The sequence below is a fragment of the Fistularia commersonii genome, chromosome 36, assembly GCF_037954325.1.
Source record: "Fistularia commersonii isolate RoL2024-O1a breed Wild chromosome 36, RoL_Fcom_v1.0, whole genome shotgun sequence".
Lineage (NCBI taxonomy): Eukaryota > Metazoa > Chordata > Actinopteri > Syngnathiformes > Fistulariidae > Fistularia > Fistularia commersonii.
The window spans coordinates 2,910,741-2,928,074 of record NC_141319.1 but is presented as its reverse complement, the minus strand read 5'-3'; the positions used below and the strand labels follow the sequence as shown (position 1 = coordinate 2,928,074).

At 39.8% G+C, this 17,334-nt stretch overlaps 1 protein-coding gene across 1 annotated transcript in view; it reads right to left on the bottom strand.

Moving 5' to 3' along the window:
* Positions 1-16,638, bottom strand: part of msraa (methionine sulfoxide reductase Aa) — a 50,004-nt gene extending 33,366 nt beyond the window's left edge. Inside the window, exon 1 of the mRNA XM_086143020.1 lies at positions 16,406-16,638. Within this exon, the coding sequence (XP_085999146.1) occupies positions 16,406-16,544 (139 nt within the window). The 5' untranslated portion in view covers positions 16,545-16,638. The remainder of the gene's footprint in view (positions 1-16,405) is intronic.
* Between the last annotated feature and the right edge of the window lie 696 nt (positions 16,639-17,334).

Below are 17,334 nucleotides of genomic sequence, written 5' to 3'. Positions count from 1 at the left end.
CCTTATAAACTTTAAGTATTATTTAGGAAAATAGCAGAAATTCACTCACAAAAATTCTGATCATCTGTAGACAAAATCCATCCTCCTTCCTTTCCTCAAATAGAGTTCTATTATTCTGTTATACAGATTATCCGTGCGCTTCGTCTCCAAGCACTACCAGAAATACAATTTATAGTGTACCTTGGAGCCTGTGAGCCAGGGGTACCGGTTGTAGTTCGTGAATTGAAAATGTCAGACAAATCCTTTTCCTGGTTGTGACAGGTTCGCTAGCTTAGGAGTTGCCCGACATTTCTTTACTATGTCCAGCTTTTCTTCAAAACTCCATCTAGAAAACGGCTTTAACAATATATTAGCAACTAAATCTGTTTCTTCTCCTCCTGCAGCCATTGTGGCTTGACAATACCGATATTAAACAAACACAACTATATTTCTGTTCGCAGCTCGCTAGTAATCTAGTACGCTTCTCCTAGCTCATACACTTGTCCACTCTGACTACATGTAATCAGAGGGTGTGAATACGCTGATATTGCTGTAGCCTGCTAGAAGGCTTTCAAGTCACCAATTCAAAATCTGATTGGTTGAAGCAACAGCGTCATCGACACTTATTATTTGCGAAAAGGGCTAGCAGAACTGATTGTGCAGCCCACCCCCCACACACACACAGGCAGATTCCTTTGACTTTGACCCTGCCTGGCAACAGATTATGGCTGAAATGTGATTGGTTAACATGAAAATGTATGTCTGGAAGCAGCACAACCAGGAGAAAAGCTATGAAAGGAAGTGAACAGACCATTTGGAATTATTTACTAAGTATTCATGGACAAAATACAATTAACGTTTGTGATTCAGATATTTTTTTAGGCCAGCAGAGGAGGCCTTGCAGGCTCTGACGGGCCCACCACTGAGTTTCAATGTGAGTCAACTTAAAAAAATAAAGGGAAAAAAAGCTACCTCTATGTGTCTTCATGTTTCAAGGACATATATCTGCTTACACAATCACATTATAATGACATCTAGGAACAAAAAATACGAAATAAGTAACATAAACCATTCAATTTTAAGGTGTAGGCATGATTTTAAGTGTTTATGTGTATGTGCATGTGTGTGTGTATGTGCTCGTGTGTGTGTGTTTATGCACATGTGTGTAGTCCCTATTTGACTTCTCCAGCTTCCCAAATCCTGCCACAATGATAAGCCTGATCAAAGAACAGTCCTATATCCATAATGACATCTGTGGCACACACACACACATGCATTAGTGCTGCTCTATTTAAATTCCTGTGTGTGTGTGTGTGTGTAGGCAGGCAGAACTGTACTCTGCACTGTTCTATCTTCACATTGTCCATGATGTTTTCAGTGGAGCCACAGAAACAGAGACGAAACTAAAAATAAAGGAATGGATATCTACGTTGGTCTGAAGGAGCTGAAGGTGCTTAAATGGAACAGAAAACTGGACAAATTTTGAAACATTTCAATAAGGATTAACTTGGGAAAGCACCATGAAAAGACTTCTTTATGAAGTTGCCCTACACACACCAAGCTGATTGAAGGCAAAGCACTGCTTCAAAGTCTTCTGTCACTCTTTCTTTGTCTTCTCTCTCTCTTTCTTTCTTTCTTTTCTTCATACAACGACAGATTAAACATTTCTGCGGGACAAGTGGATAATTCAAGGTTTAAATTGGACAAACACAACTATGGTCAAGCCATGACTCAACACTACAAGTGTCTTCCTTATTCTGGGATTCATTTGTTACATCTGTTACACTAATATGTTACTGGGATTGTTTCTATATTCTTATGTTCATGTTGAAGGAGATAACATTTGTTTTAAATGATGGCCTGTCCTCAAAAAACATTGAGAAAAATTAAAAAAGATTGTACTCTAAATTGTTTGCCTTTTAATTAATTTTCTACTTATTCAAGAAAAATGCCAGACAGCAAAAAAAAAAAAAAAAAAAGGGTGACCTGGTAAGAGTTCTCATATTTAGCAGAATGAGAAAGATGGTGTGTGAAATTATAATCATATTTATTTTGTGTGATTTTGCAGGTTCTGCACAAAATTATTGAGACTATTCTGATTCTCAAACATCACAACATGTCCGACGAGCAGCTATGCCAACCATTACTTTTTTAAATAAACATGTTATTTGTAATTATATTAATTAGCTGAAGCTGCAAGGAGGAGGAGCCAGTGTTTTATCCTCTCCTTCATATTGTGAAGTAGGAGGTGAAATTTGTTTTTTCTTTTTATAAATTTCTGTTAACTGTCCTTCATGGGGTCAGGTATAGTTTTTTGAATGAAAAAAAAATAAAAAAATTTGTGAGAACATTACTTACATTACAAAGAATTATGCTGCAGCTGATTGGATCAACACTTTTCCAAACCGTCAATTCAGATTCCAAGCAAAAGCCAAAATGGCATCAACACAGGAAACTTCCGCTCAAACAAGTCAGTTTGATCCATGAAATTAGTTTCTAAAGAAATTTTAAGCACAAATTATTCCACAACGCCGCACATACTCTACAAAACTATAGATTCCAGACAATGAGTCAAACAAATAAAATGTTACTATCACCATGACAATTCATTTTACACCTGAATGGTGTTGGAGGGCCAAACCAACAATAACTTAAACATAATTCTGCTCAATAATCTGCACCATTGTAAAGGGCACTGATTACATATTTTGATTAGCTGCTGGTAATCAGAATAATACGCATATTCTGTAAATATTTATAAAATATATAAAATATGTTGTAGATCAAACAAGAAAATACTAACTTTTGAATAAAAACAAAAACAATCATTACATTAGTGTTCTGACCCTTTTATTTTTAACTTATAAGATAAACTTTAGGATAAGCTGTATTGATCCCCATAGGGAAACTTTCTTTGTCACAAGCATAACAGTTATAATGTCAAGATAGCGACATCCACAAATGAATAGACAGCAGATAATGGACAACATAATGGAATGGTAATGGTGAAAAATACACAACCAGTGCTAAACGACAATATAAATAAGAGTGACAATAGCAATGACAAGAAATGAAATGTACAAATATAGGCAAGATGTGTGCGGGCTGGGACCAACAAGGATTAGAAAAACAGCAGAGTTAAGGCATCGGACCTCGGGCCGGTCAGAGCTGTGTGCCGTCCAGACAGCTGTCACACAGTCTGATGGCCGCGGGCACAAAGGAGCGTCTGAGTCTGAAACGTTCGGTTCTGCACCGAGGTGGGATGAACCGTTGGCTGAAGGAGCTGCCCATCAGCCACAGCTCGTCATGTAGGGGGTGGAAAGGATTGTCCAGGATACCTCCTAGTTTGTCCCTCACCCTCCCCACTGCCACCAACTGAAGATGGTCAAGGTTCAATCTTGTTGAGCCTATTGACCTTACCAGTCTTGGCACTGCCCCACCAGAACACCAAACCGAAGAAGAGTGCGCTGGCTACCATAGACTGGTAGAAGGTCTTTAGGAGCCTACGACAGACACCAAACAACCACAGTCTCCTCAGGAAGAACATCCTGGTCAGGAAGGATCAGAGGAGGATGTTCTTCCTGAGGGGACTGAGGTCATTTGGCATTTGTAGGGGGCTTCATGACCTTCATGACCTTCATAACCTGTAAAACGCCTAAAGCAGGGGTGTCAAACTCATTTTAGCTCAGGGGCGGATCAGTAAAATCATGACATATGAACTACCGTTACGTAGCTATTGTTCAATTCACTCCTCAAACCTGGTATTTTTTGGCTTTGCGAGCCGGATAAAACCTGTTCACGGTCCTAATCCGGCCAACAGGCCTTGAGTTTAACACCCCTGCCCTAAAGGGTTTTGCAGAATGTTAATGACATGCAATTGATCAACTTTATACAAAAACCAAAAAGTGCTTTTGATTTTTTTCCAGTTCATTTTACTTGTTCAGTAAGAGAAATCCAGTCTGACTTGAACAAGTGCATCAAAATTTGGCTGAAAATCTAAAGTGGATGTGCAGAGGAGATCTGAGATGTGGTTAGTAGTAGAGCCTCTGTATCTGGAGATGTTGAACTTCATCACTGAGAATATCTGTTCACATGCGTGATTTTAGAGTCTGCATAGTGCTGCGGTCACATAGTGACCATTCACATTGTAAGCCTTATCCACCGTGATCTGTGTAACACAAACTAAGCAACGCACTTTTCCTTTGACTTCTATACATAAATATTTAGCGGTCAATGTCTTGTGAAAAACAATGCGAAACACACAGCATTCGACATCGGCTTTTCTTTTTTTGCCGTGAGCTGACATTTCAAGGGTTAACTGACAAGCATCCCTGGTCTCAGTTCACACACGTCAAGGATGTACGCATGTGCGTCCTCAAATACAAAAGGGCACTGTTTTCTAAATTATAAAAACACACTTATATAACATGAACAAAGTAAATGTTATTTCATTCATGTTCTGATTGACCTCATGCAGGTCAGACAGGGACGCCCAAAGGGGCGGATGTGGTCCACGGGCCATAAAATGCCCAGGTTGAGAGTGAGGATGGTAGTGGTGAAGTGAAAACTTCCATAAATCCTGTAACCTTGGATAACCTGAAGAGCTTGACGATCCCTCATTTTTGTCACCTATTTTCCCTTCTTGGTAGAATCACAGGCAGGGCCATGCAGGACTGCCCAGCCAGGTGAGGAGTCAGTCAGCCCCGATCCTACAGGGATACCCTGCTCCTCTCTCTGGAGCTCCACACCTGACAATGATAAATGAGACACTGCAGCTAATGCCTAGCAAGAGGAGATTGGAGCGCGTGCCTGCGCGCCGCGACTGCACTGCAATTAAATCTACAAAGTAAGCTCCCCCACCCCCTCTTCTCTCTCTCTGATTTCTTGGGTTCTTCATCTTCCTCCTGCTCCCCTATTCTTACAGTCCTCCCTTAAGAACTCCCTCCCCAACGCATATCTCTGTGCTGGTATGTCTCCATCCCAATTTCCCAACCTCTCACTCAACTGCTGATTGCCATCTTGGTTTTTATTGTTGCCCATCATTACAACCTTCCACATTAGCCATTCTGTTCTGCTACTGGCAGTCTGAGATACAGTTCAATTTCATGGAAACACAGGCATACAAAAAAAAAGAAAGAAAGAAAATGCAGGACAGTGAGGTATTCGGTGAAATCGTGCAAGTACATGAAGCTCGGTTTGCTGAGTGGATAAAGCAAACACGTCAACCTTCAGGGTAAGGAGCTTCATTCCAGGTCAGATGGTCATTGCCTCAAAAGGAAGGAACATGCTTACATGCTTTCTTTTTCTTGAAGAGGAAGTCTGGAACAGTATCATCCACCTTCTACAATGCTGACTTGGGTTGTCAAAGCAAATGATACTTCAGTGCTTCTTCAGTTCTTCTTCTTTCAGCTTTTCCCTTCAGGGGTCGCCACAGCGAATCACCTTTCTCCATCTAACCCTATTCTCTGTATCCTCCTCTCTCACACCAACTACCTTTGTATCCTCTCTCACTACGTCAATAAATCTTCTCTTTGGTCTTCCTTGAGACCTCTTGCCTTGCAGCTCCAATTCCAGCATCCGTTCACCATATATTCTCTATCCCTCCTCTGTACATGACCGAACCATCTCAGTCTGGCTTCTCTGACCTTCTCTCCAAAACATCTAACATGTGCTGTTCCTCTGATAGACTCATTCCTGATCCTATCCATCCTGGTCACTCCCAAAGAGAACCTCAACATCTTCACCTCTGCAACCTCGAGTTCTGCCTGCTGTCTTTTCGTCATTGTAACTGTTTCTGGTCTCACCACTGTCTTGTACACCTTTCCTTTTATTCTGGCCGATATTCTTCTATCACATAGTACCCCTGACACTTTTCTCCACCCATTCCAACCTGCTTGGACTCTCAGTAAATACTCCTGCACTTCCTCATTCCACCACCAAGTCTTGTTATCTACTTTCCTTCCAGATGACACACCAAGTACTCCAAGTACACCAAGTACAGGTACTACACCAAGTACCTGTCTCCCTGAAAGCACTAGCTGTCCATTCATCTGGAAGCTCTCCCTGACCACCCAGACCCTCTCTCAACTCCTCCCTGAAAACCATACAACACTCCTCCCTTTTCAGCTTCCAACACTTTGTCCTCTGCTCTGCCTTTATCCTCTTGATCTTCTTTGTCACCAGAGTCATCCTACAAACCACCACCCTATGCTGTCTGGCTACACTCTCACCTACAACTACTTTGCAGTCACTGATCTCTTTCAGGTTACCTCCTCTGTACAAGATGTAATCTATCTATGTGCTCCTACCTACGCTCTTATAAATTACCCTATGTTCCTGTTCTTTTCGGAAAAAGGTGTTCACTACAGTAATTTCCATCCTTTTTGCAAAATCTACCACCATCTGTCCCTCTGTGTTATATCCTGTATACCAAATCTGCCCATCACTTCTTCATCCCCTCTATTGCCTTCACCAACATGTCCATTGAAGTCTGCACCAATTACCATTGTTTCATTACTGGGAATATTCTGTATCACTTCATCTAACTCATTCCAGAACTTCTCTTTCTCTTCAAATTCACATCCCACTTGCGGGGCATAGCCACTAACAACATTGAGCATCACACCTTCAATTTCCAGTTTCAGACTCATAAGTCTATCTGACATTCTTTTCACCTCCAGAATGTTACTCACAAACTCCTCTTTCAAGGTAACTCCTACTCCATTTCTCTTCTTGTCAGTACCATAATAGTACAACTTAAAGCCTGTTCCTAAGCCTCTAGCCTTACTACCTTTCCACCTGGTCTCTTGGTCACACAGTATATCCACCTTCCTTCTCGCCATCAATTCAACCAACTCTCTACCGCCCTCCTCCTCTTCTGCTTGTTCTTATTCTTCGACCCACAGTAGCCCAATTTCCACTGGTACCTGTAGGTCATCAGTACTAATGGCGGTTGTTGTTAACCCGGTCCTCGACCAATTCAGTATGATATGGTTATGGTTGACATGTTTGGTATTGGCAAAAGTTTTACGCCGGATGCCCTTCGTGACGCAACCCTCTGCATTTATCCGGGCTTGGGACCGGCTCAGGGAGACACTGGTCTGTGCCCCCCCAGGGCAGACTTGGGGAGACACAGGCCAGTGCTTCTTCAGTTGCGGATGTTAAAAATGATCAAATTGATTTATTTATTTGGTGTCAACCGGTACCACTAGTAGTAAAATATTAATTACAGCAAAAGAGGAGAACTTAAGAAAAAACTGACTCTTTGTCAATGGTGTTTCAAGCTGCTATAGCTTGTCCAATGTTTTTCCATCTGACTGAGATCAGTCCTGGTCACCGCTCTTGTGGTAACCAGCCAGCGCACAGAGTAGACTTTTCAACTTTTTTTGGTGTTGTCTACATTTTTAGCTTAATTTTTCATGATTTATTTCATATATATCCCCCTTAACACTTTCCCCATCTCCTCCTCATCTCCGGACATCTCCTTTTCACCTCACCACCCGCTGCAGCAGATATTTTTCTCAGATTGACTAACAATAAGCTGACCATAACAAAGACCTTGTTAGCCGCCCGCAGCCAACACAACCAGCGAAATGAGCTAACCCCGTACCCCCAATTTCCCTTCGGGGACGAATAAAGTTTTTCTGATTCCGATTCTGTGTTTCAGTTTGATCCTGAATATTCCCCTATTGTTTCTTGATCATACCAAGAGTTAATTCTGAGCTTCAGCTCAGAGTCTTAGTCACCTCTTACACCTGTGATTATGTTTCAGAACAAACTGGAGAATCAGATGTAAACATCAGTGGACTATTCCTATGGGCCAACTGTCATAAAAGAAACTTACATTGCAGTTAGATCATCGAATAAAGGATCGTGTCGACTGTGGTATCATACAGCAATACATTGCAGAGGTGTGATGTTGCCAACTGTGAACCATGTGCAAGGGTCCTAGCAACTCCTGGCTTCTTTTAACTGACCCTAGTCTGAGTTTTGGCACACACTCCTGTCACACACACTCTCATGTCCTAAAGTGCTTTTCAGCAATGGATATTTGAGATCAGAAACCTGAGACAACACAATCTACCCTAATAGCTCTTTTAAACAGTTTCACCACTTCACTCATTTATATATCAAATCAAATGATATAAATACTAGACCATACACCAGATACCCCTGATCTTCATCTTCTCATCATTTGAAGTGAACTGCAGAAAAATGTATAATGTGTGTGTCATCTCAATCCTGTTTATTCATGAAAAAAAGGACATTTGACTGGTTATTGGACAAAGAAAAGTGGGTACATGTTCAAAATTCATCCACAAAATCCACATAAATAACAGTCCATATAAATAATGCAAAGCTACAGATGTTTGCAGCTTTAAATGATTATCAGAATTATTAAGCAGAAAGTAGCATAAAACATCAGTTAATCTTAATGAACAGTTACGGTTATATCAAGGGGCTAAGGAAGGACTTTTGTCAACGGACGTCCTCACAAAGATAGGAGTAAAAACTATGTTTGTAAGCCTCCCTGAGAGTTTAACTCGATCAATAACTCTGAGCCATTAGGACCGAGATAGCCAGCGGTGGGTGGGTTTGAGCAGGAAATAGTACTTAATGTGCTTTTGCACTTAAAAGACGTTGGACTGAATAGAAACTTTCAGACATAAAATTAAAAACTCACCTCAAAAAAAAAAAAAAGAGTCATAAAGAAGGGAGCATGTGACTCATTAATGAAGTATGAATCACCAGAAGTTGTCATTTAGGTTTTCACGTCCATCCATCCGACAGCCAAACCCTTCTCTGATGTAAAACCATGATCACCTCCACGGTCACCTGACTTTACTCCGAACCTGGTTTTAAATAGATTGAGCAGCAGAGGCTTGGATTTCTATTCACTAGTCTGTTTCTACCAGGAACATCTTCAGGCCAGAGCTGATTCCTCCCCACTCAAACAGATACAAACCAGTATTCATTTAAATTCATGCAAAACCTCCTAAAATGCAAGCTGTGGCCGTTCAGTGTTTGTGATAAAGGTGATCCTCACTCAAGAGTTATTTCTACACAAGTGTTTTTTCCCTTCGGGTAAAACTGCCAACTGTTCATTTGAATAGCTCTGGCACCCCAGAGAATTTTGGATATGAAATATCTGCAAAGGTGAAAGTAGTAAAGTAGCTGCTCTGATCAACAAACCAAAATAAATAAGGCTAAATGGCACAAGGAGAGAGGACAATCCATCGGTCTGTTTGGGTTTAAAATGTAAACATCTGGTGATTGTCTTCATTTGGTCAAGGGCACGAGAGCAGACTGTGACAGTGGGTCTTTGCCAAGGTTGAACAGATTTTTTAAACTCACAGTAGTATGAAAAAAAAACAAAAAAACAAAACAAACAAAAAAAAAATATTCTGGCATTCTTGAAGGATAAAAAAGTTTATCCTGAATATTATAGCCAGAATATTATATATAAGACTGACCTCATCTGGTAAAAGCAGCCTTTTCCAGGATCTGACCTTTACTTGTTCTTCTGGAAACACTCCCTTCATTGGTACAATTGCTTACGAGCAGTTTTATTCTTCTTATATGTATATACATACACACATATATATGTATATATATGACCTATGTATGAGTAGAACTACAGGGGAGGTGCCTCTTGCTGGATAGCTGTAATTGTGATAATGAGAGCATTTGACCAAATCTAAACCACTGAGGGCATCATCTTTGACTCTTCTTCCATTATTTTTGTATATCGGGACGTCTCGTGTCAGATCACACTTAAGTGTCATGTCATGTTCTAGTCATGCACTTGCCATTTATCTCTTCTGTATGAGCTTCAGGTTCATCTGCCTCCCCATCGATGGCAATCAAATTCTGACAGGTTCAGACAACTGGATCATAACCGTCAAACACTTCTTGCATACTAACGTCTTTCCAGCAGGCTTTATCTGATGTCTCTGTGTATCTTATTAGCTGACACAATATTAACATTCAGACAAGAGTGAAAACATCCCTCCCTCTCTCTCAATTCCTCTCTCTGTCTTTCACCCTCCACTTCTTCAAAATGTCTACCTTTACATTTCCTAATTTGTTAAGTCTCTCCCTACATGGTGCTTCATTTCTGCCTTTCAAGGTTATCAGACCATTGTGTGAACCACAAAGAGCGCCACTGATGGAGTCACACAGAAACACATGCCCAAACACCTTCATCCATTCTTTGGAATCCCTCTATGTTGTCTTGGTAACAGCTGTGACAGAAGGTAGTCGAATGTGTGGTGTTGGCCTGAACCCGTCAAAGACACGCATTTAAACAGAATCTAGTGGAGAGTGGAAGAAAAAAGATCATGTGATTATTTTGTCCATATCTACCAGGGACTTTTACCCATCGAGTCACAGGAACAAAGATGAGTGTAGAGATTGTTTGGTAGATTTGGTGATGAAGCCTGGCTTCCAACGAGTGTTCCAGTTCATCCCAAATGTACAGGAGGAGTTGGGGGGTCAAAGCTCTGCAGGCCATCAGATCCTCCTAAAACCAAAGTTTATTTTTAAATACTTTGAGCCAAATGGACTTACAACTACCACCAGTAAGTTGAACGTACAGCATTAAAAGGGACTGCTTTGGTAATGAGGCATGATCGGGTCCAAAAAATGGATGTGCAACTTTTCTGGATGTTGTGCCAAGATACAGCTCAGGCAAAACTGAAAACGTGCCATTCAATCATTTGGTGAAAAGATTCTTTGATAATTGAGCTGACAAGAGGGACTATAGCTTAACTATACTATGAATAAGGAAATATGTGGCCTTGCACAAAAATGAAAACAATCCAACACACAAATGCATTCATAAATGTAAACAAACCTCTGTGTCTGTTACTTTGTATGCTGGATTGGTGAGATCTGGTGTGATAGATAGAAATGGTATTGCCCAATTTTTACCGACACACTTATTCTCTTACATGGTATACGTCGTCACATTGCCGAACTCAACAGACACCTAGGCCAGGGTTTCTTAACAGGGAATAAGCCCTAAATTCTAGACTATATCAAATTCCAACCAGGACTTGCTGAAACGGCTTTCTCAGACATGGATTAAAATAGTCTCAGACTTGTCCTAGTATTGAGGTTTTCTTCTTTTCCTTTTGGCTTTGGCCAAAGCGAATCTTGAGGTATATAATCTTAAGTTCTTGATGGAAGACAAGTACTAATCTAGGTCTAAATGAGGACTTAAATTCAACCTGACAAGGCGCAACTTTAACTGAATAACATTGACTATAAAACGACCACTGATACAAGAAAGCTTACTTCAGTGAGAGTAACCCACTGAATGAATTTGACAATATAGATTTTTGTCAACGTTTGTGTGAGTGACAAGATAATGAAACTGAAGTATTTTGTTTGCTTCGGACAAAGCTTTCATAGGTCTCAATGGTGTGTTGTAAGTGAATCAGTGGTGTGCAAAATAATGCACAAAGACTGCAAAGCAATACATGAACTGAGAAAGGATTACATCTAATTACTGATGCTGCTGATCAGACCACCTTCAATATACAGTTCTATGAAAAAGGGAAACTCCCTGGAGTCATTGGCGGTGTTGATTGATGTCACAGTTCAACTATATGTCCTTCAACAGGAATTGGAAATGCATTGCAATTGTGGCAAGCGTGAGGTTAACAGGGACCTTGTTACAAAAACCATTGGTGCAATGTTGCTGCCCCATGTCTCCACCCCCCTCCTAAATATGCAACTCAACATGAAGAATTATTATCTTGACTTCATGTTCCTAAATATGGTAATTTACACTATTCACACAAAACTATTCCAACAATTTTAAAAATTGTAGTCCATGTATTCGTTTTTGGAGGTTCCTATTTATTTCCATGAATATGTACTTTGAAATAATTTCCTTAAAAATTGTTTCCTCATTTTAATTAAAGATTTTTGAACACTTTCTTTTTTCTTTCCAGATCTTAGGTCACAGTCCAGTTACACACACACACACACACACACACACACACACACACACACACACACACACACACACACACACACACACACACACACACACACACACACACACACACACACACAGACAAGCTTCTGATGTTTATACTGAAAAATTCCACCCACGGTTTTCAGAGCACCTTCCTCTTTGAACCATCTGAACATTGTTTCTCTGATTTGGCCTCCACCTAATGCTCGATTACCACAGTCTGGACCTAGTTCATCTGGTTTTAAGGATAATTTCAGCGATGAGTTTGAATTAATACTAATATTGGATGAGTGTGGATTAATATGAGCCAGATTATCCTAGTCCTGGTTTTCAGAGATGAAGATGCTAAGGTTCTCTTTGGGAGTGACCAGGATGGATAGGATCAGGAATGAGTCTATCATAGCGACGGCTCATGCTAGATGTTTTGGAGAGAAGGTCAGAGAAGCCAGACTGAGATGGTCCGGTCATGTACAGAGGAGAGAAAGTAGATATAGTGGTAGACGGATGCTGGAATCGGAGCTGCCAAGCAGGAGGTCTTGAGGAAGACCAAAGAGAAGATTTATGGACGTAGTGAGAGAAGATATGAAGGTAGTTGGTGTGAAAGAGGAGGATACAGAGAATATGGTTAGATGGAGAAAGTTGATTTAAACATAAATATGCTGCATGATAGTGAGATTTCATATGAACTCATAAAATGAATCAATACAATGTACGGTTCGTTCGGTTTTATGAAATATGGCACCATCACCATTGTTCGCTGCTACTGTGGAGGCTGGCATAATAAGCCTTGTGAATAGCGTGAAGAGTAGGAATAAAAGGAAAATGCATTTCTAATGTTGCATCGCATTCCTTCATCTTCTGTTCTGCCAGTAACCCTACCTTTCCGACTATAACTCACCTGCAAACAATACTCAGGTGTGACTTATATATCAAAATATATAATTTCACGTTTGTTATTTTCACACTGACAGCTCTGAAAGTGCTCTCTAGGCTTGTGTGCTGCTACTCCCATTACTCCTGTTCCACTGAAAATTTAAAAATTTTAACATCAGCTTATAAAGACAACTGAGAAATACTGAACGCAATTGCCGCCAAAAGGAAAATCATACTCTGCAAATTACAAGGTGCAAGTAGTGAAATATGCAGCTGAAAATGGTAATCAAGCAGCAAGAAGAAAGTTTGGAGTGAACAAGAAACTAGTGAGGGACTGGCGAAAAGCAGAGGATACTGAAAGTGCAATGAAGAAAACAAAAAAAAGCTAACTGCAGGCTAAAAGCTAGATGGTCCCAGCTAGAGGACACACATTTACAAAAGGGTGCTTGAACAACATGCTGCCAGGAGAGGCTTTTGCTGTTTCTTGATGTTTCCGCTTCATGCAACGCAATCGTCTCTCTATCTTAGCACAAACAGCGATGTCCCAAAAACACCCATTCAGAAGAAATGGCACGCTGTCTACCTCCGAGGTTGGCGGAGTTGCTCAGAAGGGACAAAAAAGGATGAAAAATTCACTAGATATAGCGATATGGAGTGAGATCAAGTTTGGTAAACTTTCTATGCTATGTTGTTTATGCTATATTTATCTGAATAACTGTCAATATGTTACATTAACATACCAGAATCCACTTCAGCCTGTTGTTCTCTTTTGTTATTACTTATTATTATTATTACTTACTTATTATTTGTAACAACCCTGGGGTACTGTTAAGAGGACTGTTCAGAGTTCTGTGATCGCCTTCTGGTTGTGAATGTTTTGGGATAAGAGGGAGTGAGGGGCAGGGTGGGAGGAGAGAGTGCTGAGACTAAGAAGACTGCTTAATTATTACTAATTGTTCTAATAAAGATAAGGTTTAACCAGAAAATCGTCATCGTAAGGCACGTTCGCTCGGACATTACAATATAACTTGCCTTTCATGGTGAAATGTCAGTCATTGGTCTCTTTGGGGGGGAAATTTATTTTATTAAGTAAATTTCCCCACAAAAAAATGCAACTTACAGTCCAGTGCAACTTATAGTCCAGAGAATATGGTAAGTTGCTAAATAATTGTTTTTCATTCGGGTACGAAGAACAGATGGTTCCCATCCACCATTTCTACCGCCACGCATGGACATTTCTTGAGTTCCTCTGACGCTGTAGCTCTCAGACAGACAGACAAAGGAGGCAATGCCTTGCCAGGAGTCTCCACTGCAATGGCTTTTCCTTCCGTCTTTGCTTCCTCACTCTTTCTCCGTCTCACAATTGTGGCAATGTTCCCGAGGTGTTTTGGCCACACCTCCGGTCTGTCTGCCACTACAGCTGAACCTTCGCATCTCGATCGTTCTTCTGCTGTGGACCCCTGCACTCCTAATCCCTCTACTACCACGTTCTCCTTCGCCCATTTCCAACGACTTCAGTCCCACCCACGCTGAATATTTAGCACTTTTGTTCAATCAGTCAGAACTGAACCCAAAACTACTTATGTTGAGGCTGTACTGTGCGCCCTGAAACAACCCCCTAAGCCTCTGAACACACAAAAGAGAGACAGAAAGATAGGAAGAAAGATAGACACAAAGTTGTGTATTGAAGTTGTAAACTGAATGTATATACTTGCTAATTATTTTAGTTCAATTTTGTATGTGTGTGTGTGTGTGTGTGTGTGTGTGTGTGTGTTTGAGGTCTTTTCTTCACTGCCAGTCCAGCTCTATTCATCTTGTGCCAAGGACTCACCACCCTCACTTGTAGAGAAGAGGGGGGCAGGTTGGTGCCAACTGCCCTGACTGCCAACTTAAAGCTGCCATCAGTCTGTTTATACACATGGATGTCCGAGTATCTGTCTCTCTCACTGTCAAGCACACATATTTTATGTCAATTTAAAAAAAACAAACAAAAAAGAAAAAACAAGTCATCCCCTTACACTGCTCCACAACCTGAATAGATCCCAAATAAATCATTCGGATTATTTTCATTTGTACTGCAACATGGCACTTTCAATATTTTGATATGCTTTCAGATTTACTATCTGGCATGTTTTAACAAGTACTAATCTGAATTCCAAGTTTGACAGGTAGTACTTTTGAATGTTTGTGATGCAAAATCTCAAGTGGTTTTATTGTCATAATTAACCATTGTGTCGCTTGTCTAAACATTGTGTCAGTTATTGACACTGAACCAATGAGTTTTATTATGCAGGCCAAACACCTTCAATTCTAAAAAAATAGATATATAATAGTACACAGTAGATAAACTGTTATGTGTCAGAAGTGTCAATTCATCCTTTTAACTAGTGCCAAATTGAGAACCTGATTCGTAGATTTTCTCTGTGATGTTGGCTGAGAAAATGTGATGGGTGAGTCTCATTTCAACAAAGCATACAAGTAAAGTTTGAAACCTTGATTTAATATCTCATCCATTTTTTCCATTCATCAGGATTGGAGGAATGTGATTAGTAATAAAATTACAGTTTTACAAGAACCTCTTCCATAAAACCAGCCTATACCAACAAGTTATACTTCTTTATATTTCCTGGTTGTTTTTTTTTTAAAGATAAAGTGATTTAATATATTCATAATGAATATGTACATATATATATGAATATATATGTTCTGTATATAAAGAGAGAAAGATGTGTGTGTATGAATACACACAAAGTGTATTTACAGATGTTTTATGTCATATAATAATCAATCAATTTAATATAAAAAATAAATTAAGAATTTTTATTTTTCTGAAAATCTGCTGACGTAGCATTACGTTGCATTACTATATTTTTCAAAACCAATTACCAATATTATAGTTTTGTGCCTTTGTTCGATCAGTGGGATCAGTTGCAGTGCATACATGTGAATGATAAAGTAAATTACACGTTTGTCTTGGGAAATATGAGATGTTCCATGAAATGTTTTATAAAAGGATCGTTCATTAAATTCCAAGATTTTCCAAATGTCCTTGTATTTCTTTACACCAAAACAAGAAAGACATGATATTTTGGTTGTTCATTGCTGAGAATGCTATCATTTTAATGATCCGGCCCCCCGCGATAAGAAATAAGTTTGACACCCCTGATTTAAGAGAAACCCATGGGCGATTTCAAATGTTTTCACATGTGTTTGTTTTGGGAAGTTTTTTTGTTTGTTTGTTTGTTTGTTTGTTTGTTTGTTTTTAAAAGTCGATTGTGACGTTCCTGGAAGCAGCGCATGCGCGGAAGCATTTCCCAGTGAACACGGCAGCAGCAGGTGCTAATATCGACATTAGTACTTATCCTATAACATTTCCTTTCTGAAAAACTTTGAACTTGTCTCTATTTCTCGATCGACGGAAAGTTAAAGGCGAACAATTTAGCCCAAAACAAATCAGCTAACAACGCACCTAGGACACTGTTTGCCGTGCGGATGATGTGTTTAAATCATACTTTTCCTGCAGAACCTAGCTTACGATGTTCCGTCCCAAAGGTAGCTTTTACTTACCGGTCACTTTCATGCTCTCAGTCCGACCAGGCAGCGCTGTCTCTGGGGTTGGCATCATAGCTTTGGACGCCATATCTCCCATCCTATTTGTAATAAAATCACGCAAAAACAACCGGAGCCTGGAGGAGGAGGAGATCATCGAGCTGGAACGCGTAACCAGCCAGCTACTGCCTGCTGCCAACTGACAGTTATCTTAGCCGCATTAGCCTAGCAGCACAACTCTATTATCTAACGTTGAAATGACGCTTGCGTAATGCTGGGGTGTTTCACAACATAACCTCGCAGCGTCAAAGATGCCGCCTCCAAACACTTTGCAAAACTCCCCTCAGGTATCTTGCTAAATAAACTAAAAAACTAAATACGTCTTTCTCTTTAACTGCGAAGTAGAAAAGTTTTCAACCTATTTTTTCAACCTATTATCACCCATTTTTCGCCATCATCAAATAATTAAGCTAACGTCACATACGCCGAATTTCATTTACAACCTTACTGTTTTTTTCAATAATAGCAATATCTGTGTATTTTGTACTTGTACCTTTACAAAGGACTAAACAAAAAAGTCAAGACTTTTTCAATGGAGTTCAATAGCGGCTAGCTTACAATCACATGGGTTTAGTTTTACAGTACAGTTTGAAAAAAATCCACTCCTTCGAAACTGCCCCAAAAAGTGATTAAACTCGGCTTTTATATACTTCATTACTAATTTAGTTGTGAAAATACTGTTTTTTTTTTTTTAAGAAATCAAATTGTTGTGTTTGAAGGGAGACAAATTATCAACATTGGGGACATTAGAGTTAAAGAGCTGCCAAAAAGAAAACAATGTTTTTTTTTTGTTTTTTTTTTTAGATAATTTGTGAACAATCAAGTAAAATGATTTCAATTAATTAATAGAAAAACTGACCGCAGGTCAGATTAGTTTTGCTGGATCA